At 46.7% G+C, this 24,277-nt stretch overlaps 3 protein-coding genes and 2 non-coding genes across 9 annotated transcripts; 1 reads left to right on the top strand and 4 right to left on the bottom strand.

The window, feature by feature from the left end:
• Positions 1–8: 8 nt before the first annotated feature.
• Positions 9–9,369, bottom strand: DDX39B (DExD-box helicase 39B). Its single transcript, XM_007193983.3, has 10 exons — positions 9,159–9,369; positions 8,264–8,391; positions 7,878–7,970; positions 5,386–5,569; positions 4,182–4,300; positions 1,975–2,106; positions 1,110–1,219; positions 865–1,009; positions 577–724; positions 9–229 (listed from the first exon to the last, which is right to left on the bottom strand). The coding sequence occupies exons 1-10, from the start codon at positions 9,367–9,369 to the stop codon at positions 213–215; spliced, it is 1,287 nt and encodes a 428-aa protein (XP_007194045.1). The 3' UTR covers positions 9–212.
• Positions 5,258–5,334, bottom strand: LOC114235503 (small nucleolar RNA SNORD83). Its single transcript, XR_003621661.1, has one exon. It is a non-coding gene; the product is annotated as a small nucleolar RNA SNORD83 (small nucleolar RNA).
• ATP6V1G2 (ATPase H+ transporting V1 subunit G2) lies at positions 9,344–14,534 on the bottom strand. Of its 3 annotated transcripts, XR_009009488.1 has the most exons (5): positions 14,401–14,534; positions 14,026–14,126; positions 10,759–10,945; positions 9,990–10,148; positions 9,365–9,501 (listed from the first exon to the last, which is right to left on the bottom strand). XR_009009488.1 is itself a non-coding variant. In XM_057554679.1 (4 exons), exons 1-4 carry the CDS (start codon positions 14,480–14,482, stop codon positions 9,344–9,346), a joined length of 528 nt encoding a protein of 175 aa, XP_057410662.1. In that variant the 5' UTR covers positions 14,483–14,534. The 3 variants fall into 3 exon arrangements, 2 of the variants coding, with proteins under 2 accessions (XP_057410662.1, XP_007194040.1); XM_057554679.1 differs by lacking the exon at positions 9,990–10,148 and having other exon boundaries at positions 9,344–9,501; XM_007193978.2 differs by lacking the exons at positions 9,365–9,501; positions 9,990–10,148; positions 10,759–10,945 and adding an exon at positions 12,372–13,512.
• On the bottom strand, positions 9,938–10,015 carry LOC114235502 (small nucleolar RNA SNORD83). Its single transcript, XR_003621660.1, has one exon. It is a non-coding gene; the product is annotated as a small nucleolar RNA SNORD83 (small nucleolar RNA).
• Positions 14,400–23,677, top strand: NFKBIL1 (NFKB inhibitor like 1). Of its 3 annotated transcripts, none has more exons than XM_057554677.1 (4): positions 14,400–14,522; positions 16,034–16,310; positions 22,484–22,705; positions 22,886–23,677. In XM_057554677.1, exons 1-4 carry the CDS (start codon positions 14,493–14,495, stop codon positions 23,470–23,472), a joined length of 1,116 nt encoding a protein of 371 aa, XP_057410660.1. In that variant the 5' UTR covers positions 14,400–14,492; the 3' UTR covers positions 23,473–23,677. The 3 variants fall into 3 exon arrangements, with proteins under 3 accessions (XP_057410660.1, XP_007194043.1, XP_007194042.1); XM_007193981.3 differs by lacking the exon at positions 14,400–14,522 and adding an exon at positions 14,794–14,895; XM_007193980.3 differs by lacking the exon at positions 14,400–14,522 and adding an exon at positions 15,474–15,632 and having other exon boundaries at positions 22,886–23,676.
• Positions 23,678–24,277: the final 600 nt, after the last annotated feature.

Here is a 24,277-nt window from a genome sequence, read left to right as displayed (position 1 = left end):
GACGCATGTGTTTTTTAGTTTTGTTAAAAAAAATTCTGACAAATCAGGGAAATGGGGGTTTAGGAGTGGTGGCGATGCAAAAGAGGGAAGCCATGGGGTGGGGCACGGGGTCGTCAAGGGTAGGCGGCAGCAGTGTCTCCTTCACCCCCACGCCTGGCATCATCTCCTGAAGAGGAGCAGACTGTCACACTCCAGAATGGGTGGGGAGTCCTCTACCGCGTCTGTTCAACTGAAGAAAAACATGGCAGTTAGAATAATGTATGGAAACGAAAAAGCTAGGTTGGTAGAAAAGGCCCCTCCGAAACATGCAGATGTTTGTGCAGTGTGTGGGTCAGAGGATACATTTGGGGGTAAAGAAAGAAATACTTCGATGAGAAGTAATTTGATGAGAAGAGACCCCATAAAGAGGTCAACTAAACATCCCAACAGGGCATCAAGATGGGGGTGCGGGGGAGAAAACAGATGACAAATTTGTCAAGTGCCCACTATGCACCAGGGGCTTTAAGAAAAAACCCACTAAGGAACAAGGAGAACCTAAAGGACTGGGGGAGCCAGTTTCATGAGATCATTACTCACTGTAGGAGGAGATGTCTATCTCATCAGGCAGCTCACTAATATTGACCTCAAAGCGATCCTGCACATCATTGAGAATCTTGGCATCATTCTCATCTGACACAAACGTGATGGCCAAGCCCTTGGTGCCAAACCGACCTGCTCTGGCCACCTGGAAGAAGACAGATGATAGAACTGGTAGACCCCAAAGAAGGAAGACACCCAAGAGGAGGGATGAAGATGTACGGTATGAATAAAGAAACTAAGGGGGTGGGAGAGGACCCTGGGATACCTTCCGGGTGTGGGGCTTACCCGATGCAGGTAGGTGTCAGAATCCTCAGGCATGTCGTAGTTAAAGGCAATGTTCACCCGCTCAATGTCCATGCCTCGGCCAAACAGGTTGGTAGCCACAAGAATTCGTCGTTGAAAATCTTTAAACTGCTGATACCGAGAAAGCCTTTGTGAGAAAGGAAAGCAGAAAAATGTTGAGATTCCTCACTCTCAAGGGTCTCTTTTCCTCGCAAGGACACAAAGCATCTTCCCCATCTCTGACTCACCTCTCCTCCTGAGGCATCCCACGGTGGATGGCAATAGCTGGGAAGTTCTGCTCCACCAGGAGCTGGGCCAGGGCAATGCAACGCTGCACAGACTTCACAAATATCACCACCTGTGTGTGTGTGTGTGTGTACGTATAAGATTGGGGGGGGATGTGCGTCCATGTGGGTGTGTGTGAGAGAGATTACGTGCAAGAGTTTTCAGTAATTACACTCTTCTAAAAGAACTCCTCTTAGTCCCCATCACATATTTCCTCTTCTGCTCTAAATATTATTTAGCCTTTCCCTCTTGGCTCTGATTTTTCCTGAGCAGACAGACATGCTGCAGAGAAGGTATGGAAAACAGGAACTAAAATTACCAGACATATTAGGAGACAAGGATGAAGCCACCTCATGAGTGGTAAAAATTTGAACTAAAGTCTGGAAAGACCACGACTGATACTCCGACTCACCAAAACATCAAATGTAAGAACCTACCCTAATTCTAGAAAGTAGTTTTTAGTGCAAGCAAATCACACAACAGGTAAAGTGATGGAACACTTCTCCCTTAGTAAGTAGTACAAGAAACAAAATTTAAGAACCTAACAGGCCTAATGTATTTCTGCACTTTCACCAACTTATTTTAATTTGAGCTTTATTTTGTTGAATATCTACGCCAGCCATGGAAAAGCAGTTCCCACCTTGCTCACGCTCAGTGCCACCAAAAGACATTTTTCTCTCATTTAATAGAATTTTCATTTAAGAGACTTTCTCCACCATTCTCTTTCACACGACACACATGGTTTCCTCAATAAAAGGATATATTATAGAGGTTTCTGCAACAGTTGGAGACGTGCTCATTCTCCCTACTGGACCTTGAACAACTGACCTGGTTGAATTCAAGGACATCCAGAAGGTCAAAGAGCTTCCGGTTCTTCTCGTTGTCCTTCAGTTTCACGTAGTACTGCTGCAACCCATGCAGCGTCAGCTTCGTCTCATCATCCACGAAGATCTCCATTGGCTGGGGGGGAGGGGGGAGGGAAGGGGTGGGGAACGGGAGGAGGGCAGAGTGGGGGGGTTAAACCTGGGGGGGTGGAGGAAGTTGATCTCCAATACACCCCATGGCGGGATGGGGAGAAGAGAGGAGATTGGAAACCCAACCCCACCCCCAAAAATACCCACATTTTAATGTGGTCTTTTCCACAGTAGATCTAATTTCCTTCCTATCAGTTGAGTTTTAAGATTTTCCAACTGAAAATTTTCACGGGAAAGAAACTTTGCAGGGAGGAAAAGACACAGTACAACCACCCAATGGCAAGATGCCATTACCTCAAATGGTGGTGGTGGAGGAAAGAAAACAATGGGAGGTGATTCTCCAAGAAAGAACATGATCCAAACACCTGGGAAATGATGGGAAACAGTGACTCGAGGTCAGAATAACGCCATCAGAGCTGGTTTAATATCGGTGAGAGGACAAGGACTACTCCATTTTATGCTCTCAACTACGAGAATCATATCCCTATTAGAAAGGTGGACATCTTCCATATCCCCATTAGAAAGGCGGAAGATCAGAATGCTTCAGTGGACATTAAGTCAAAATGCCATGAAAAGAGAAGCAAAAAATATGCAAGATGAGCAACAACTTGCCCTCGGACCACAAGGAAACAGTTTTAGATAAGACTGGTCTCAACTAAAAATCAAACCACCTATATTGTTACGTGGAAGGTATCATTAAGTGGTGCTAAGAAGCAAATTCAGAGCAGCAGTTATTCACTCATCTTTAAAAACAAAACAAAACATATACACACACAACCCTTGAAGGGAAGGAAGGCAACATTTAAAAAAAAAAGGGAAAATTGACCCAAGACTCAACTCCAAAGCCCAACTTTCCTAGCACTCTTCACTAACTTGAAGACATAGTTAACATAAAACTCCAGGGTCCAAGATTTCGGGAAAGGATGTGTGTGTCATGGGAGAAAACCAGAAGCCCAATCTCAGAAGTCAGACTAGCAAAGGCAGGCTTTCCAAAGAGAAGTTCCATGGCTTCTTTCAGATCTAATCTGAGCCCCAAATACAGCTGAAGAGTTTTGGTCCCATGGGAAGGAGCAGAGCAGGGAGGGAAAGAACACACTCCACTGCTTATACAACGGCCCCGCCTAGCCCCAGACCCTAGCACCCACCTGGTTACATCCAAGTGGAGCTCCTCACTTTACCTTTCCCATATCCAAGTATTAAAAAAAAAAAAAAGTGTTTAAAAAATGAAAAAAATCTACCACCCCATTCAGAACACCCCTCCCCACCAACACAAATGGAGGGAAATAGGGAACACGGCACGCCTTGGGTTCAGGAAAAAAACCGGGAACGGAAAAAGAGGCTGGTTTGGTCCTCGGCTTCCTGGTCAGGTTCCCCGCGGCCTCCGCTGCCGCCATCCACCGCCGGGTGCCGTCCGCATTCCCCCGCCGCGCCACGGTGCTTCTCTGCTGCCGGCTCACATCAACCAAGGTTCCGGATGGGTGCGAGGAGGAGGTACGGGTGGGAAGGAGTATGGACTCGGGGACTGAGGTGCCAAAGGCCCCCACCCCTGGAGGTGGGGAGGGAGCGGATTCATCTGTGCTGTTTGCTCTTCTTTTGGACAATGCCCTGCCATCTGTCTGTCCCTCTCTTGCTCTCCTGCCACCGGGACATTATGAGTTTGGGGAGCAGAAGGCTCCGGTTGTATGCTCGATGCCACCTTGAGGGTGCGTGGCTGTAGGGAGTATGTAGGAGACGATGGGTGGGTGGTAGGGCAGAAAATCCTGCCCTCCCCCAAATGGGAGAAGAGGTTCAAAAATGCTGTGATTAAAAAAAAAAAAAGTCGAACACTTCCCGCTCTCACGTTAACCCGACCAAGTCTTCCGGAGTTTCCCTGGCGCCCGCGCAGACCCTAACACTAACTGTCTCTGCCTCTGTGTGTCTCTTCAAGGAGTCATCACTCCCAAATGGGCATGTGCCCCCTTCTTGGCGCTTGAAGGACAAGGGAGTCTGGAGGAAGAGGGCGCGGAGGGGGAGGAGGCAGCGGGCGGGGAGTGGAGGGAGAGAAGGTAGAAGGGTATTTACGTCTTGCATGAACTTGCGGCAGACTGGGCGAATCTCTTTGCTCAAGGTAGCACTGAACATCATGACCTGCTTCTCATGGGGGGTCATGCGAAAAATTTCCTGGACATCCCGACGCATGTCTACAAGAAAAAGAAACTATAGTAGAAGAGAAGCATATATCGTAAACAAAGACCAGAAACAGGCTTACCAGTGAGGTAAAGACTGTTGGTAAGCAAGAGTCTCGGTTCAGGGGAAGATTTGCCTCAGGCCTCTCTCTACTCTGTTTTCTCCAACCACCATATAATCATATCCATAGGAATAACACAGTGGAAAGAACAATGGATTTGGGACCAGGGTCCAGCTGTGTATTTTAACCACACAAGAAATTAGATGAAACCCCAAAGCCCACAACTAAAAAATGGGGATAAAGCCCACTGCAGAGGCTCACAAAGATAAGTCCTTTGAAAATTGCTTTACAAGGCCCTTCTCCCTATTCCTCTCTCCCCAAGCTCCAACTGTCTACAAATATCGCGCACCTATTACATTCCAGCTGTCAGAGTCCATTCCATGCTTCCTCTGGATCACACTGTCCTATCCAGTCAGGCAAATATGACATCTCTACTTGGAGCCCACCTTATAGCTCGCCATCTAGAATAGCCAAAGATCATTTGGAATGACTTATCCCTGGGGCTATGTCGATCCCTACTCTCTCATTCACCAAATTTGAGTTCTTACAAAACATCTTCCTTAACCCCACTTAGCACACCAGAATACCACACCACACAAACTCCCACAAACACCCTCCACGCTAATTCTAGAATTTAAGTCTAGAGATCTACTCAGCTATGAATTCTGACAATATATGCTGAGCTGAGGATGCCAAAAGAGTAGACTGTCTCCTCATCCAGCTCAAGTTTCTCCCCTATGACACCCACTATAGGGTTTTACACAGGAGAATAGTGGTGTGACTAATATCCAAGATCAGCAAAGTCCCTTTTCTCAAAGATAGACATCACCAAAAGAAAGAACATAACACCTTCCTCCTTGATCACTAAGGATGCTTAAAAAGCCTAACAAAGACTGACCAGGGAAGCCAGAGCCATCAGTCATGGGTGATAGATTAAGAGTCGTCCTGGCACTAAAGTGCTCCAGTATCGAATAAACATCATTTGGCTCCAAAAGGCAACTCCCAGATCACTAGCCCAGTCCCAGCACTGCTACTCACCGAGCTGTTCAAGCATCTTATCGCATTCATCCAAGATAAAGTGTTTAATGTGTTTGAGATTGAGGCTCTTATTTCGAGCCAGGGCTAGGATGCGGCCAGGGGTCCCCACGACGATATGCGGGCAGTTCTTCTTCAGCACCTCTTCATCTTTCTTGATAGACAGACCACCAAAAAACACTGCGACCTGCCAACCCAAGAGAAAAGAGTATCTCACAAGGAAGGAAAGAATTCAACCTCCCCAAGGTTCCCATCCTTTCAGTTTACTCTAAACCAAGTCTTAGAACACTTCGGAGCTAAAGGGAACATAAGAGATCACCTAATCTAAAATTATTATATCCCCCAAACATTAAACCTAAGAAACAAAAGTGACCTGCCCTAAATTACATGGCTGATTGAGGCAGTGAGGACCAGCATTTAGTTTTGACTTAATCTAACAATCTTCCTTCCCCAAGGCCAGGCTTCACCGTAAAAACGAGGACGGCAAGAAATCACCAGAGTGTCAAGTACCAAAAAAACCTCATGGACATCAAGTTTTCCTAAATGACCCCAGATTTTTAAACTCCTTTGCATAAACCCTATGAAATTACTGATTCAGGCTAAATATACTACTCCATGTTAAAACCATTAGGAAAATGGTTGTTGAGGATCTGGGCCTTTATACTCTCTCAAATAGCACCAAAAACTCCTTTTTAGTTTCAAGGCGGAAAGATCAGACTGTCAGGACCCTAATTCTAGGGTAAATCTAAAACCATTAACTGTGGGACAAGCAGGTTTGCAACAAAACAGGAGATACATAGCATCATCTATAAAGAATTCTAGCCAAAAATGTTTAACTTGTACCAGTTAAGCTTTCAAATATAAATTTCAGTTTAGGGACTTCCCTGGCGGTCCAGTGGTCAACACGCCACACTTCCTACGCAGGGGGCGTGGGTTCGATCCCTGATCAGGGAACTCAGATCCCACATGCCGCGTGGCGCGGCAAAGGAAGGAAGGAAGGGAGGAAGGAAGGGAGAGAGAGGGAGAGAGAGGGAGAGAGAAGGAGAGAGAGGGAGGGAGAGAAGGAGGGAGAGAGGGAAAGAGGGAGAGAGGGAGAGAGAGGGAGGGAGAGAGGGAGGGAGAGAGAGAGAAAGAGAAAGAGAGAAAGAAAGCAAGGAAGCTCAGTTTATAGGAAACACTGGGAGGGAAGAACAAGTTAAAACAACACAAGGGAGTAACCAGACAAACCCAGAGGTAAGACATTCTGTAGAACTAGCCCAACCTCTTAAACAAATCACTGAAGCATAATTTTGAGCAAAAGAAAGAAAAGTAAGACTAGGTCATGAAAATTTATATTTGATCTTGACACCAAGACCATCCTCTTTTGAGTCCACAAGGTGATGAGTCAGACCTATACAGGAAGAAGTGCAATCCTAGTCCTCTACTGAGCTCAATGACAAATGTTTCCACAGTCATTAACTATGGAAACTGTTTCCTGGTTTTCAACTTATAGAATCAACCTACCAACAAGACTGCTTGCTAAAAGGACAGAAAGTAAACCCCAATGAAACTGACCATATAAGAATACAAACATACATAACACACACACCAGCTTTGACTATATTTAGAAAATTTAAATTAATACAGTTTTCAAATTCTAGGAGAAAAAGTGTAAACAAGCTAAATAATCTTTCACGAAAAAGTCAAAAAGGCCTTTAAGTTGACAAACTGAGAAAATAGCTCCTAATACTTGGTTTCACAGAACATCAGAACTTAAAAAAAAAGTTAACTAGTGGTATTCTGTGAAGTATGATTACACGGGAGAACAGAATCTTTTCATTATAAGGCCCTCTGGATTACCTATGCACTTTTACCAGGCACAGATACTACTTTTATTACTTTGGTTTTAAACAAATTACTCTTAGTTTAGGGCTATTACTCACACATTCCTAGTTCTACATGTAAATTAATAATCAATTATGAGGAAAATTACAACAATCTGAACAAAAATACTGTTTTTTTTCCACCCAAGGAGGGTACAAAGTTATATACATCAAGCATATGTTTATGCTTCTCAAACTCCAATTACCCAAGGATCTTGTCAGAACACATATTCATACTCGGTAGGACTGGGGTGGAACTCATGCAATCTACATTTCCAACAGGCTCCCAAATGACACTGAAACCACGGGTCTGGGAACCACACCCTGAATATCAAGGTTACACAATGCACAAACATATTTATAGAACGTGTTTAAAACCAAGGCAAACTATAAAGCTTCTCCAAAATCAAAATACAGCAGACATCTCTGAAAATACAATGCATACCCAAATGAACCCTAGAATATAAATCTCTTATACACCTAAGTTGCAGAAACTTACTACGTACTACACGTAACAGATTTCTGTATAGCTATTTAACACCTGTGGGATGTGAAGACTGCTGATCTAACAAGACTCCAATGCCTCCAACTCCCCACACCCTCACTCCCCCAGGTCTCTTTACCCTGGCTTACCTTGACGTTGGGCATGTATTTAGAGAAGCGTTCATATTCCTTGCTGATCTGAAAAGCCAACTCCCGAGTGTGACACATCACCAGTACAGACACCTGGGGGGGAAGTAGATGGAGACACACATACAGTATACGCCTTCACCAGGTATGTCACAAAAGCACACCCAGCAGATCACAGGTGACTACAATTCTGGATCTAAATCATTAACCCCGTGATTACTACAGAATACTCTCATGGTTATTGGTCAAGGATGATAAAGGTCATCTTAACAACAAGCACTCCCGGCTCTGAATGCATCATGTAGCTGAGACAAAAATACCCTTCCTGAATATTACTAGCCAAAATGCCTTCCCCAGCACTCTCCCCAAGTGTCTCTCCCCAAGTGTACCTGCCCAGTAACTGGCTCCAGTTGTTGCAGTGTAGCCAGCACAAACACCGCCGTCTTTCCCATGCCTGACTTGGCCTGGCATAGGACATCCATTCCCAGGATGGCCTGAGGGATGCATTCATGCTGGACTAGAAGTAAGGAAAAAAAAGATAAATTAGTCTCCAGAGAACTCCACCACCTTTTTCACCAGGCCAAACCCATTTCTCACCACTCAATTCTTAAGTTGTTCTTGTCAATTTCCAGACCCTTTCTACCTCTCTGCCCTCTCAGTCAAGTGATTCCCAAATCAGACTTTCCCAGTTCCTTCTAACATAGCCTCTCCCAGCTCCAGGGCCCAAAGTCCTGCTAACAACCCTCTTGCATCTACCAATTGGACGCCTTAGGTGCTCCTGATTCTGTCTGAATGTTCCTTAATCTGTAGCAATCCATGAATTTTGAGTGCCTGCTACAGGCCATTTCTCATACTTAGATTGTCATGCTTTGGGGCACATAAGCCTGCAACAACCTTGAACAAAATGAAGAACTTGGTGTACCTGACCCAAAAGCCAGCCATCCTTAGACCAGCCATAAAGGTTTCCAGAGACCAGAGTTGGCCTGGCCCAAGGGTCCAACCAGCTCCTCTCTGGAAATTTTAAATTAGAAGTCAGAGAGACAAAATTAAAAACAGGCAAGAAAAAAAGCCACTCCAAGTTGCTTTTAGATCACCAGCACTTACATGCTATCATGAATGAAAGACCAACTTATATAAACCTCTTCTATTGCTAAAATAATTTTTGGTACTTATTTCCTGATCTATCCTGAATATAAATCTGTATCACCTGAGGGACCATGACCATACTGTTTCCTGTATCCTTAAAGACCCTAATGAATACTCCATGCCCAACAGAAAATTTACCTTCTGATGGATGCTCAAAGCCACAGTCAACAATGGCCCGGAGCAACTCTGGCTTGAGCAGAAAGTCACGAAAGCCAGAGCTGTGAATGGAAACGTAGGAGCCTTTGACATCCTTCTTGGCAGGGGCCTCAGCCCCATCTCCCCCAGCTGCTGTCTCCACCTCATCATCTTCATAATCCAAGAGCTCATTGTCCACATCGTTCTCTGCCATAACTGGGCCGGCAGGGGGAGAAGGGGAGGGGTCTCTGGATGAGTTCACGCAGAATAAGGGAAGACAGAGAAGGAAAGTGGGGGCTTGAGGAACAGTAAAGGAAAAGAAACACACTAGTTTCTGACAGAAGAGCTGGGGAAAAAAAAAAAAACAGAGAGAAAACTCATCAATCATGAGCAGAGCCTTCACCATCTTTTCCATCCCCACATTCTTTCCACTTTCCCTAAACTAGGAAACATTTTCCTGGAAAAAAAATAATAAAGAAAGACAAGACATAAAAGCGAAAGGCAAACATAATACAGGGAATGGGAAAAGTGGGCCCAGGGGAAGTGGTTAGGACATAAGTTCCCAAAAAGACAGGATCAGAGAAGCAGAAACCGGAAAGTTGGAAGGGCAAAACCGACTTACAAATTCCTGGTCTGTGACAGTAACAAGAAAAAAAAATACATGTTTGAAAAACAGAATACTATTAATGACTTAAAATGGAGAATGGAGATGAAAGTGACAAAACGAAAAATCCTCAACGGAAGACCCTGTGCTTTCCCTATAATCTCAAGGTGTCGACAGCAGCCATCAGTCAAGGGTGATAGATTATGGTCGTCATTACGCAAAGCGCTCACTTTTCAAAATGAAAACATCATGTGGCTGCCATCCATCTCTCGCAGCATTCCAGCCTCCCACTCCTCAATAACCTCCTTCTGGCGTTTAAGAAATCCTTGTGTAATTAATGGCGGAGAGAGCCTTAGAGAAATGGCTCGGCCGGGAAAAAGCCCACTCCTCTATCATACGATGAATTAAAAAAAACACAGTAGTTAAGAAAGATGTATCCTCGTTCCGGCTAACAGAAGCTTTACCAAGTGACCTCCCATCACCGTTATGTTACTCCTCGGTGTAACTCATTTCCGAAAACACACAACGACACCACTCGTAAACATTTGGAAAACACTCCAGATAATGGTGGGCAGTCCGAGGTGAGAAAAATCCAACTAGGCCCACAAATCGGTACTCCTTCCATTCCCACCGCGGACCGAGAGATAAGCGGGAAAGTGGGAAGAGCCCCACCCTCTGCAAATGCCCAGGACCAGAAGACGCCTAGCGCCGCCTCTCACTGTCGCTGAGTTCTCAGGTAACCGAAGGGCCCACCGAAAGAGCGAGGAGCAAAGGAAGCACAATGGCGCCGGGGCCACCATCTTGGATTGGGCCCCCCTGAATTCCCTACCTCCCCCCGAAGTTTCTTGATCTCGAGGGATGCAAGTGATAGAAGTAACGACCCAATCAGACTCCAGCGACCAGACCATAGCCTGTACAAGGGTTATCAGGAGGCCGTGCGACACGATAGCCGCAGAGAAACGCAGATGGAGGCGGATGGTGCCGAAGGCCAAAGCTTACCTGAGCAAGGCGAAGGCGTATGGCGGCGGCAACAGCGACGAAGAAGGGAACCTGCCTTCACTTCCGGTTCCCGGCTTCCCTCTACCCTGGCCTTCCGCCTTACGACCGCGCAGACGTAAGGGACCGGAAGAAGGACCTTCCACGGCTCTATAGTTCCGCGCGCTCCTGGGTTGCCTTTAGAAAATGCCTGTGTGGAAAAAAAATTTTTTTTAAGCCACTTCTAACTTCTCCGCTACTGCCAGTAACAAAAGGCATAAAGGAAACTAGCACCCTCCCCATTGTTATCTTTTTTCTCTTGTCCTGCTCTTTTCCACGCCTCTCTCTTCATTTACGTTCTTGCCACGCAGGCCTTCTCTCTGGGCACCCCTCCATGGGCGCAGGAAGACCCAAGGTGGCGGGATTTCGAGTTCCCACGGGGTCCTTGGCCCGGTAGTCAAGGTGACCTGGGGGCGTTGGCGCTGGAGCTAGGAACAACCGGCCCCAGGTGTGGGAAGTGAGTCGTGCTCACGAGTCCTACCCCTACCCTTTCCCCATCCATGGAGCCGGTGGACGGCATTTGCCTAAAGTAATGTTGGCCGATGTAGCTGATGCCTTAAGGGCCCTGAGGTTCGTGGGCATGGGCTGGAATCAGGAAGGGGTTCTGAATCCACTGAGTGGGGGACAGGGTCTAGATTCTGCCCCAAATGTTAACGATAAACGGTAGGGCTTGAGGGTTAAATAACTTTTTACAAATGTTGTTAATTCTACCAGAATGTGCTTAGCCCTGCCCCCAATAGCCCCTTGGTTCAGCCTGGATTTTTTTACGGAATGAAACATTTGATATCTCTCGCCCCGCTTTTGTATGCTACATAAGTCAGATGTGACTTAACAAAACTGACAACAGACGTTTGGCCCTTTACCTGTTATCACACTTAACCATTTAACACCAAGGTGCACCCTTATTCCCATGCTATATCAAGCAAACAGATTCAGAGAAATAAAGCAACATGTCCAAAGTAATACAGCTAATAAGGTGACAGAGCCAGGATGTAAACACCTCTTTATTCTCTACTGTATCCTGACTCCCTGCTTAAAGAGTCTGGTTAATAAATACACACTACAGATTACCTCACTGGTTCAAGTGTTTGGTGAAGTAGGCTCGTTTTCTGTGGCCAAAAGAAATAACAGTGATCCAAGGATGATGTTACAGAAGCGCAGTTTTTCAAACCCACAATATTAATCTTTTTCAACAGTATTTATCAACTGCCTGTCCTGTGCCAAGTGCTATCCTAAGATCTGGGGACACAGCAGTGAACAGCCCTGTCCTCACAGAGTTCACATAACAGGGGAGACAACACATGAACATGTCAAGTATCGATAGGTGCTATGAAGGAAAATAAAGCAAGGTAAGGGGCAGAGTGCTTGTTCCTACACCCCAGCTCTTCTCTACAGTTACCATCTATAGTCCTCAGGTTCACAAAGGAGGAGCCACGTGTTTCTCACTTTAGAGAAAAAATAATGTACCATTTGCTTTTGTTTCTCAAAGCTCCAACACCTTTTGGGTGTTTGGGGAATACATAAACAAGGAACAAGAGTGACTGAAAATGAGAAATGATGAAGCAAAAGGAGGCTGATTCCACCCAGCAATTGATTTGCCCATAATTATTTTATTGACACTTTTTCATTGTTACAAAGGTAAAGTAAGGTGTTGAGGATGTAGAAAGGAAGGCCATGCACATGCGGGACACAGCATCACTTTAGATCTCAGGAAGCAGTAATAAGCATCTGATGGGTCTTTGGGGAAACAGGAAAAGGGGGAAATCCAATAAAGAGAAAGACCAACTTAACAGAGACAAAAAGAGAGGCTAAGAAATGCAAACATCTTCCTGGAACCACAGAAGAGAGGCTAAATGAGGCCATCATTTCATCTTTTCAGGGATAATAAGGTCTTTGGGGAAAGAGAGGTGGGAAGAACCAATTTTTTAGAGAATTTTTAGGGTCACAGAATGAATGAGTAGAATTACAAAGCCACAGACAGAAGTGAGAAAACAGCTGTGTTTAGGTTTTGGAAGGTGGGCAGAGAGTAGTAATAATATCACAGGTTTGCCATTTATTGAATCACAGCTACTACATGCTGGAAACCATGCTAGGCTCTTTATAGAATGATTCCTAATCAATGCAACACCCCTGCAAGGTAGGCATTATTATTATTATTCCAACCTTGTGACGGACACTGGGGTTACAGTTTAAGTAGCTTGTTCTTGTTGCCCAGCCAGCAAGTGGCAGGGTCAGAAGAGGGACCCGAGCCTGCCAGGCTCTGAAGTCAGAGTGTTTTCCGCATCCCTACTTCTCCATGCTACAAATTTCACAGAGGGGCTGGGTGAGGGTGACTTGGCAGTTTCCAAGCTCCCAGTGAAAGAATAAGGAGATTCAGGTCTGAACAGGATATTTATAAATTTCGCAGGAGAATTATTGGATCCTGCTTCCTAGAATTTTTAGGGAATGCAAGGGAGAGAAAGGATTATGGTGGGAGTTGATTTTCACTTGGGGATTTCTTTGCAGGAGGGAACTGGCAGGAGGAGTCAGGCCCTAGGGTGGGTCCTAGGCAGCAATCCGGTAGTTGGGGTGGACCTGGGGCCTGACGTCACAGACCATGCCAAGAAGCTGGGCCAGGACACGTTCGCGGCTTCTCTGCTGGGAGCTCTGCATGCCCTGCACCTGGCGCCTTGTAGCCTGCTCCACCTCAGCTGACAGATTCCCTTGGGAGCCCATGGCCTGGTGGGTGGGAGAAAGGGTGGAAAAGAGAAAGGAGAAAGCAGAAACAGAGAAAGAAGCATCCACGCATGTGGAGGGAAGGATCCTGGAGCAAGACCAGGAAGAAAGGCCCTCTCCAAAACCACTCCCATCCATGGAAACATCTAGACACTGAAGAGACCAACATAATGCCCTCTCCCCTAGGACCTGACATGCAGCATCATCCTACAACAGACCGTACCATCCCCACCACCTCACCACCCATGCCCATAAAACTCTGCCCTCCACCCCAAATATCATCATACTCTACAGAGACTGTGGCAATCCCCCCCACCTCCACAAGCTGTACAAGTCCTTCAAAACTCCCAGACTCTCTTACACATCACAAAGCTTGACCAATATCATGGTCTTCATCAGGTCCCCTTCAGCCCTTTACTACCTTATTTTCTTGTGGAATCACCCTGTACACACCTCACCAGATATACCCACCAACTTGCACCCTGGGGTCCCATCCCAGCCTCCCCTACGACTCACTGCCTGCTGCTTGCTCTGGAATTCCTGCTCTCTCTCTCTGCGGTATTGCTCCACTTCCATCTGTGCCTCCTCCTTTGCCTGTTTCAGACGCCGGGCCTTCCCTGGAGGCAGGAGAAAGGACTGAAAGTGGGGGTAGACCCCACACACACAAAATGTGAGAGCAAGGGTCAGTCCCTCCCAAAACGTTAGTGCCTTCTCTCAGCCAGCCAAGAACTAGATTCTGACACCCACCCATTTCTTTCCTCCTAATAAGCGCCCCCAGCCTCCCTCCCCCCGCCCCACCAGCCTTGGGTTATCCTAAGGACTCAAATGTTTGCTGTCCTTCCACCCCCAATTTTCTTTCCAGATTCCTAAGGGAGAAATAAGGAGACTCACTCTTTCTGGCATCTGCCACCTTCTCAGCCGCCCGCTTCTCGGCTTGCAGGAGCTGCTGGATACCCTGGGATTGACTGGCCATTTCTGTCGTTATGACCGATGCCGTTTCGGAAGCTACCAAGGTACCAGATGGCTCCCACTTTTCCCCTCCCCCCCCACCGCCTACTCCTTCTCCTCCTCCTCCAGCTGTTTGCTGCAGCCTTCCACTACCCCTGGGTCTTAGTGCTCCCCTTTTCGCTCAGCCTCCTGCACCGGGTGTCTCCCCCAAACTGATCCTCCCATTGATGGCTGGTCCTCCTCTCCCACCTCTCACTCTGGCAGTACCCAGAAGGACCGCCTGGGGGCAGCAGAGACCAGGTCCAAAGCTGCCTGCTAACTTCACAGCAGGTGCAGGGCTTTCCCAGTTGGAAGGTCTAGGAATGGGGGCAGGGGCCGAGAGGAGAGGGGTATTTGAGAGAGAAGGAGGCATAGAGGGATTGAGAATGGGGTGAGGAGGTAAGGAAATTATCATGCGTGTTGTGTTGGGAATAGAGTATGCTGGGCTTCTCTGAATTCTTCCAACTCCTCTTCCTTTTTCTCCCTCCCATTTCCATCTCCTTTTTCTACACCTTTCCCATTTCCAAATTTCTCCATTCACCTCACTCGCTTTGTCCTGCGGTTGTTTTCCTTGTCTTTTGCTTCCTGTGTTTTTCTCTTTTATGATCTGCCCCTTTCTTGGCCTCACTGTGGTTTTGATTTTTCATTTTCACTGTGATATTTATCCTGTCTTTATCTCCCCTGTTTTCTCTCTCTTCTCATCTTTTCGCCTATCACTGAACCATCTCCTCTCTCCTCCCAGTAGGGGGAAGCCGGGTTAAACCTCGAAAAAGCCCTTGCTCTTCCTTTTCCTCGCCTGTCGTCCAGTCTTCCGGTTTCAGACGGACCCTTTATCTTAAGTTCCCTAGTTTCCCCCCGGAGGCTAAGGCCAAGGAAACACCTCCCGCCCCCTCGGGGAGGAATGACATCCGGTAACGCGCCTCACAGTTCATTTCCGCCCTTTACCTGCGTCTCGGCTTGCGCCATTTCCGTCAGTCTAGAGTGTCTCCGCCCTTCCCGCCTCCCTTCCTCGGAGCGTCTTAAACACAGGCTTCGGGCCTACTGCTCCGGGGGTACTTAGGGGGCGGGGGGCAGGTCTGATGAGTAACCCCTCCCCCCAAGTCCCAGAGGGAGAAGCCTCTACATCTGTCTGCCGGGTACATTATATTCAATTTCTAGATCATTATTTGAAATTGTGACTTTTTAAAATTCAGATTTCTATTGATAAAAATTTCCCCCATCAGTCTCTATTTGTCTTTATTATATAACAAAGTCCTTTATTAAAAATTTACCTGGACTAATGAGCCTCTAAGTAATCATTTATCCTTTTCTCAAATTTCACATTAAAAAAAAAATGTGACCCCAGCTCCCCTCAAAATTGTTTTCAAACCTATCACCTGGTAAAGGGATGAGGGTTAGGACTGGCCTCATCTCTTGCTGAAAATGTAAGAAGAAATGGGGAACCGAAGGGAGAAACAGAGGGAGTGTCAGAGATGGAGGGGGAGGGACCATCCAAGGCTGGGGTCCTGACTGCTGCCTGTTTATCCTTCTTCCTCAGCCCAAGAGTTCCATGGCCTCCACTTCCCGTCGCCAACGCCGAGAGCGTCGCTTCCGTCGTTATTTGTCTGCAGGACGGCTAGTCCGGGCCCAAGCCCTCCTCCAGCGACACCCAGGCCTTGATGTAGATGCTGGGCAGCCTCCACCACTACACCGGGCCTGCGCCCGCCACGATGCCCCTGCCCTGTGCCTGCTTCTTCGGCTTGGGGCTGACCCTGCCCACCAGGACCGCCACGGGGACACGGCGCTGCATGCTGCTGCCCGCCAGGGCCCTGATGGTGAGTCTGCTTCGTGGGGAACAAGGTCATGAGCAACTGGTGGGGTCTGAGGTGAAGGCCAGTGGTTGAAAAATAAGCTAGTTATTTGGTCATGGGACTTAGGGAAATAGTTGACCAAGTTGGCTTGTGGCTGTCATTTGTGCCTTTACATTATTGAGCTACCATTGTCTGAAGAGCCCAACATTCCCCAAACAGCAACTAGTATTCAAATTACACATCTCTCTAGATTAGTAGGTACTTTGTCTCTTGACTGGTTGTTTGCCTGTAGTGTGAAAAGCAGGATAGAGGGTACTCTCTGCAGTTACATTGCCTGGGTTCAAATCCCAGCTCCACACTTAATAGCTGTGTATTCTTGGCAAGTTTCTAAACTTGCCTGATGCTTCATTTGCCCATCTGCAAAATTAAATAATAGCAACCATTGCTGTGTGCCAGACACTTCTCACAAAGCAACTCATTTAATCCTTACAACTACCCTATGAAGGTATAAGTACTAACATCATCCCCCATTTCTCAGATGAGGAAACAGCACAGAGAAGTTTAAGTACTTTGCCAAAGTCACACAGCTATTAAGAGCAAGGGTTGTATCCCAGACAGCCTAAGTAGACTGCCTATGCTCTAACCTGTGAGATACTTTATAGAATTATACAGTAATAACGCCTGTGTTCAAAGCACCCATGCTGTGACATGTTTTGAGAATCAGCTGACACAGTACATAATTAGAGCACTTGGCACATGATAAACACTCTAGATACTGGCCATTGTTCCTGTGGTTATCAACAGACCCATACTCTTTCACCCACAGTTCTGAAACTCAGAAACACTCTGAGAACCAAACATTTTTCATCAGTCTGCCACCAAACTCATTTGGTAACAAAACCTAACATAAACTAAAGCTAGGCTATTTATGATGTTTTTATCCTACTGATGTCAATATTCATATGTTTCACTGCAGAAACATTCACGTGTTTGGTTACTGGGGCTACCCAGTCTCTCCCGGGCTACATAATATACAGTGTACAGTTGTCCCTTGGTATCCGAGAGGGATTGGTTCAAGGATCCCCCTCCCAAGATACCAAAATCCACAGATGCTCAAGTCCCTTTTATAAAATGATATGCTATTTGCATATAGCCTACAAACCATCTTCCTGTATACTTTAAGTCATCTCTAGATTACTTAAAATACCTAATACAATGTAAATGCTATGTAAATAGTTGCAGGGAAGCAGCAAATTTAAGTTTTGCTTTTTGGAACTTTCTGGAACTCTTTTTTCCTGAATATTTTAGGTCTATGGTTGGTTGATCCTGCGGATGTGGAACCTGAGGATATGGAGGGCCAACTATATGTATACTTTCAGATCAACTCTATCAAATCCCAAAAATATCTGCATTCTGGAAAGCCTTTGATATTGAGGGTTTCAGATGGGGACTTGTTGATACATTAGTGGCAGCGGAGGCAGCTCTGCAGAGGTACAGCCCTCCTAGGAAAATAACAGGTGAAACCCCTTTCCCCTTTTAGAGATTTTCCTTCTGTAATAAGAACATTAGATGAAAACCTTTAGGTTGGGACGAACAACCTGAACTCAGTTTGATTGCTATTATCATCCCCCAGCTCCCCAAGAATACACAGGAACCTCACCCACATCCCCGAAACCTCCCCCACATAGTCAAAAATCCCCTTTTCTTTAATTCCCCTAACATAAGTGAGATAGGCTGCCCTGTTCAGATTTTTTTTTTTTTTAACTGAGAACAAAGAGAGGAGGTTTACAAAGCGCAGGCACCTAACTCGACAGTTGACATTGTACATGGCAACAGAGCAGAGTGCGCTGAGGCCGACCTCAGACCCCATCCAAGCTCCAGCCCTGCCACTTACAGGCTGTGTGACAGGGATATGCAGCTTAGCCTCTATGAACCTAATTTGCTTCTCTAAAATGGAGGTTGTGGCGAGTAAGTGAGGCAAGCACTTGGCAGTTTTGGTCCTCACTAGATGATAAGTATTGTTATTTTTATTCTTGTATTATTCAATTAAGGCTTTTTAACTAACAGAAATGTCTCTTACAGTATGGTAGGTGCTTCCTTCATTGTACTGAGTTCTAAGAATCATGTGAGAATGACATTATGGTTGCATTTACAGATGAGGAAAGCAGGGCCCAGAAGGTTCAGGACCTTGCTGAAATCTCACCTACACTCAGGTCACTCCCTAGCCCTCTCAGGCCTTCCTTCCTCCTGGTCCCCTGCCAGCCCTACCACCAGGTGGCCTTCTAACTCCTTGGTAGAAAGGCCTGTCTCTAGAGGCCACTCTGCCATAAAATGCAGATATTTCCTTTGAACAGATGAAATGACCCAGAATCTCCTGGGGGAGGGTAGGTTCCCTTCAGTTCGCGTGGTAAGGGATGTGCCAGTTCACGCTGAATTGGCTGGGTTGTCGCACCTCGTGAGCTGCCAGTGGATGGCCACTACCTTTGAGGCTTTCGGTAACACCTCATGGGGAGGTGGTCTTAGCTGTCAGAGACCCCATATAAACACACCTTAGTCCAACAATAGCCATTCTCTACATGCAGCAAGAATGAGTGAACATTGAGAAACGGGGTTGTTTTCTCACAGGCTTTGCAAAAAGAATAAGTCCAAAGCCAGCTCGTGTGTTTGTTTTCTTTTTTTTTTAAATGTAACATTCACTGCACCTGTGCCAGCACAGTATTAGACATTTCCCATCCATTACCCACTTTGATCTGCTCAGTAGAAGTAGGCTGTGGCCCTGCTTTGCAGATGACTGAGCTGTCCGGTTTATGTTCTCTTTGCTTTCCAACCTTACCTCCCACGGCGAGCCCACAAACCCGAGACTCCTGCTTCGTGACTCTGTCTTCAGTGACCCCAAGCATGTTTTCAACAAACATGCTTGTTTTTTTATCTGCCTCTTGCCTGTCGCCTTCCTGTCCGCCCTACTAAGTTTTCCACCTTGCTAGATTATTCTCCCTTCACAGCCCAGTGTAAGTCCCCACCTCCTCCTGGAAGCCGTCTCCAACCACCCTGCCCACTGTTACCTTTTCTTCCTGTGTCTCAGTTGTCACTCAATATAAACTTCTGGTCCGGCATTTTTAAAAAGTGTTTTGTACCAATTAGTATGAACATCTCATTAATGTAGAAATCATGTCTCATTATGGGGAGGAGAAGAACAGTGCTTCCATCACTAAGAAGAAGTACATTTTTACTCCACAAAGCTTTTTTTTCACATTTATTTTTCCCAATATAAAAGTACAACATGTTAATTAAAGAACATAAGGGAAAAGTTGATCTATACTGCTAAATTGGTGGTAAAGTTGGTGTTTCAGATCACTGGAGGGGGTGGTGGTGAACTATTTAATAAACGATACTGGACCATTTGTCTTCTCTGGAGAAAAATAGTCTTACCTTACACCTGACTTAAAAGTAAATTACAGCAGATTAAACACCTATATGTGACAGGAAATGCATGGGAGGGTTTTCCCTGGGGGGAATAAAACTTGGAAGACCGTATCAAAGAAAACTTTAGCTTTATCTATGATGGTTTTTTTTTTTAATGATGTTGCAAAATGAAAATATATTAACATACCTTGTGGTAGGAATAAGGTTGCTTATCATACTATACTTTGTACTTTTTTCCTTTTTTTATATTTCTAGAAATATAGTAGGAAAACACAGAAGGGCATAATCTTGGAGTGGAGAAAAACCTTCCTAAGAATGAAATAAAGTCAAAAGCTGTAAAATGAAAATATTGGTACAGATTTAACTACATTACAATTTTGAAAAGACAGATGGGAGAAAATATTTCCAATATACGTGACACAGACACAAAGGGTTGGTGTCTATACTATATAAAGAGCTCTCATATGTACATGTATAATTTCCAGGGGAAAGTAGACAAAGAATATGAATATGAAATTTTTCATTAATAAAGTCATTTTTTTAATCTATCAGATGGGCAAAATTTAAAGGGTTGGGGATATTCAGCTTTGGTAAAGGATAACACAGGCACTCATATATTCTTTTTTTTTTTAACTTTGATAATTACCTAGTTCATTTCAAGAGTAATTGAATAATATTCTTTATCGCATATATAAAAAGATTCCTGAAAGTGATAAAGCTATAACCTCATCAGGTGCTCATATATTCTTGATGGCACAAACTTTTTGAAAGCAGTTTGGCAAAATTGCACATGTTGTTTGACTCAGAAATTCCACTTCTGAGAACCTGCCCCACAGAAGTACTGTAAGGAGTCCACAGAGACACACACATAAGACTGATCATTTTTGGAAACAAAGTCTTTCTGTTGGGGGTGGGAAGATTTGTTTCATGCACACAGTGGAACACTACACAGTCATAAAAAAGAATGAGGTAGACTGTGTATACTCCTGTGGAAAATATAAATGAGGTGTTAAAATGAAAAAAGCAAGTTGCCAAACAATATATAGTAGTATGGTCGCATAACTGAAAAGAAATTGTGCATTATGTGTTTATATAAACCAAGACAAGACTAGAAGGGACCACAGCAAACTGTTAACAGTGATTAAATTTATTCTTTAGTCTTTAAAAAGAAAAGAAAATTTCATATTAATTATGTCCCTTTCACATTAAAATATCAGCTAAGGTTGGAGGAAAGCCACCCATAGTCTACCACCCAGAGACTAGAATGTTTACATATTCCCATCCAGTCTATCTATTTCAAGCATGGGATTTGGTCTCTTTTTCACAGAGTTGTGATTGGATCCTATGTACAGTTTTGCAGCCAGCTTTTTCCACACACAAACATAATTTTTAGTGGCTATTTAATATTCTGTACCAGATTTTACTCACGATGTTTTATAGTTGGAGGCCTTACCCCTTCAAACCTATGAATTTAAAAACCTTCCACCCACCCTCACACCTGCTGTGAGCCCTGGTGGGATATAAGCCGTTGAAAGACAAGACCAGGTACTTGCTGGGAGGGACAAGTTGGGAGGGCTTGTGACAGGTCACATCAGTACTAAAGAGAAGTGCCCCCACCCCTAGTTCTGATGTGGTTTGGGTTGGGTGGTGCTCAGGTGTGCCAGGAGATGGGTGGGGGCAGTGGACCTTGGCCAGCCAAGGCTGGACCCTTCTATCTTCTGCCTTCCTGGCAGTGACAGGACAACCCCTCCTCTCTCTCATCCTTTTGCCAGGTAGCCAGTATGTTCTAGCACCACTGAATAAAGATCTAAAGACTGCCGGCCCACTTCTTCCTGCCATAGGGAGAGAAACTAGGTCCACAGGAAGGGAGGGTGCCTCACTCATCTTGCTCTGTCCTGAGAGTGCAGAGGTGGTTGGCGACCGTGGCAGGTGGCAGGCTGGCCAGGCGTAGGGTGCTGGGTGGGCAGTGAGGAGAGCAGCATGGCACTCAGCTGATGCGTTGAGGTCAGGGCTCAGGAAGAGGGGAGCTCAGGAATGTCAGTCCCTCTCCTGTTTTCCCCCAGCCTCCTGTCAGCCAGGCCCTGAGTGGAACCCTCTATCTCAGCCCCATTCCCCTGCCCTAGGTCAGCAGTCATTTGGAAAGAGTTTGCTCTGCTGCTGGGAACATTTCTATGGCTCAAATTCGTTACTGGGCTGGACTCTCTACTTCTCCGTCCCCCTCCCAGCATCCCCTGGCTAAGGCTGGCTGAGAGAAATTCCCCTGAAAATATTTATCTTACTCAGCTTATTGAAAAGCGATATAAAGAAAAGTATTAAGTATTTGTATACTTAGAATGGTACAAATCAGAGTGTTCAGGTATTTTCCCAGTCTGGAGAACATAGTTTTGGGTGAGAAGCACAATGAGAGGTATAAAGTGACAATATTTTCAAGCCAAAAATGGAATACATAGTCAAAGGGTTTTGACATCACCCTAGGTGGCTGGAGGCAGACCAGAAAATGTCATTGACGTAGTAGAGCTCCCAGGACACTAAATTAGTTTGTGAAGACGCAGGTCAGGATATTTTAAACTACCACACTTATCACGCATGTGGTAAAGTATCAATAAATATTTGTCAGTGTTGGTGATTTCCTAGCACCCAGGAGGCATCCATGTGGGCAACACTTTCATTGCTCTAAGACCAAGAGAGTAAGTAACCTGTAGGATTCAAGATGGCGGCCCTACCGAGGAGTGAGAGTTCCAGCTAACTTTTGCTCACTGCTCTCCCACAAACAGCCTACACGGATTTCTTCCTGCCACTGCTGAGTCGCTGTCCCTCTGCCATGGGAATAAAGAATAAGGATGGGGAGACCCCAGGGCAAATTCTGGGCTGGGGACCCCCCTGGGATTCTGCCGAAGAGGAGGAAGAAGATGAGGCCTCTAAGGAACGGGAATGGAGACAGAAGCTGCAGGGAGAGCTGGAGGACGAGTGGCAGGAAGTCATTGGGAGATTTGAAGGTAAGGAATCCATTTCCATCCACAGCCGCCCTTCTTCCGTACTGGCTGCTTTTCCTACACCCACTCCACGAATGCTCCCACCGGCTTCCTATTGTCCCTTCTTCTGTGCTGCCCCACCTCTCTTGCCTGTCACCTTCTCATGGCCCCTCTGCGACCACCACCTCCCACCCTCCCAAACAGATGATGCTTCCCATGAGACCCAGGAACCCGAGTCCTTCTCAGCCTGGTCAGATCGCATGGCCCGGGAACATGCCCAGAAGCGCCCGCAACAGCGTGAGGCAGAGGGGGCCTGCCGACCCCCACGGGCTGAGGGTTCCGGTCAGAGCCGGCGGCAGCAGGAGGAGGAGCAGCGGCTCTTCCGGGAGCGAGCCCGGGCCAAGGAGGAAGAACTGCGTGAGAGCCGAGCCAGGAGGGCACAGGAGGCTCCTGGGGATCGAGTGCCGGAGCCAGCCAGGGCTGGGCCCAGGGCAGAGCACCCCAGAGGAGCAGGGAGGGGCAGACTCTGGCGCTTCGGTGACGTGCCCTGGCCCTGCCCTGGCGGAGGAGACCCAGAGGCCATGGCTGCAGCCCTGGTGGCCAGGGGCCCTCCCTTGGAGGAGCAGGGGGCTCTGAGGAGGTACTTGAGGGTCCAGCAGGTCCGCTGGCACCCCGACCGCTTCCTGCAACGATTCCGAAGCCAGATTGAGACCTGGGAGCTGGGCCGAGTGATGGGAGCTGTGACAGCCCTTTCTCAGGCCCTGAATCGCCATGCGGAGGCCCTCAAGTGACCCCAGGGAAAGAGCAAGAAACTGCAGGAAGTGCAGGGCAGTAAGAAGGGTAAGGTCAGGAGACCAGTGCTGAACGGCAGAGGATGTGGGGCGGGAGCAAAACTTGTAATGAGCAGGGGTGGGGGGATGCGGGCCACCACCACTGCTCCTTGACTCTGCCGTTTCCTAATAAGACCTGGTTCCACATCTCACTCCCGGTGTCTCCTCTGCCTTTTTCCATCACTGTGGTTTTCATCACCCATAACATCTCCTTTCCCACTCCACCTGCCCAAACCCACAGCTCCCGCACACCTGCACCATGCACGCACACCCTAACTCGTGCCCTCAGCTGGAGACTAGGAGCCCCCTGCTTGCCAGCCCACCCGCCCACGAGGGTGGTCCTAAGAAGGCCCAGCTTGCCCTCCAGTCTCTCCGCTCCCTACACTGGGCTCCTCTCCACTCTTCAGTCAGCGGTTGGAGAAGTAGATGTGAACAGAGGCAAAAAGGGGAACAAAACCAGTTTCCCTCCCCTCCCCAGCCAGAACCACATCCTCCTCCCCACTTAACACCCCCTTCCCCCAACACAGGGCTTTCCCTCTGCTGAGTCACTGAATGATCTGAACTGGGGGCAGCTGGAGCTGGGGGACCATGAGGAGGTTGTGGGAGGATGGGGGATGGAAGCAGAAAGGATGGAGGAAGAGCCCTGTGGGGGAGTGGAATTTCGGTTGCTAAAATTAGGAGCAGGGGAAGGAGGCGGAAAGAGCCAAATTATGTAACCTGGGTTGTCTGTTCTTGGGCAACCAGGGATCCACACCCAAGGCCATTC

This window comes from Balaenoptera acutorostrata, chromosome 10, assembly GCF_949987535.1.
Source record: "Balaenoptera acutorostrata chromosome 10, mBalAcu1.1, whole genome shotgun sequence".
Taxonomy (NCBI): domain Eukaryota; kingdom Metazoa; phylum Chordata; class Mammalia; order Artiodactyla; family Balaenopteridae; genus Balaenoptera; species Balaenoptera acutorostrata.
The sequence above is the reverse complement of the archived record's forward strand: the minus strand, read 5'-3'. Positions and strand labels throughout refer to the sequence as shown.

What these genes read in the sequence shown, in the direction of transcription:
- NFKBIL1 (XM_007193980.3), top strand. Translation starts at nt 15,576, where the DNA reads ATGAGTAACCCCTCCCCCCAAGTCCCAGAGGGAGAAGCCTCTACATCT. An exon ending in TGCCCGCCAGGGCCCTGATG is followed by an intron (nt 16,311 to 22,483) that starts GTGAGTCTGCTT and finishes TCCCACAAACAG; the next exon opens with CCTACACGGATTTCTTCCTG. An exon ending in AGTCATTGGGAGATTTGAAG is followed by an intron (nt 22,706 to 22,885) that starts GTAAGGAATCCA and finishes CCTCCCAAACAG; the next exon opens with ATGATGCTTCCCATGAGACC.
- ATP6V1G2 (XM_057554679.1), bottom strand. Translation starts at nt 14,482, where the DNA reads ATGGCCAGTCAATCCCAGGGTATCCAGCAGCTCCTGCAAGCCGAGAAG. An exon ending in TCCAGAGCAAGCAGCAGGCA is followed by an intron (nt 10,946 to 14,025) that starts GTGAGTCGTAGG and finishes TTTTCCACACAG; the next exon opens with GCATTTTCTAAAGGCAACCC. An exon ending in TACGCCTTCGCCTTGCTCAG is followed by an intron (nt 9,502 to 10,758) that starts GTAAGCTTTGGC and finishes TTTTTTCCCCAG; the next exon opens with CTCTTCTGTCAGAAACTAGT.
- DDX39B (XM_007193983.3), bottom strand. Translation starts at nt 9,369, where the DNA reads ATGGCAGAGAACGATGTGGACAATGAGCTCTTGGATTATGAAGATGAT. An exon ending in GCCGCAAGTTCATGCAAGAC is followed by an intron (nt 2,107 to 4,181) that starts GTAAATACCCTT and finishes CCTCCCCCCCAG; the next exon opens with CCAATGGAGATCTTCGTGGA. An exon ending in ATGTCCTTGAATTCAACCAG is followed by an intron (nt 1,220 to 1,974) that starts GTCAGTTGTTCA and finishes ACACACACACAG; the next exon opens with GTGGTGATATTTGTGAAGTC.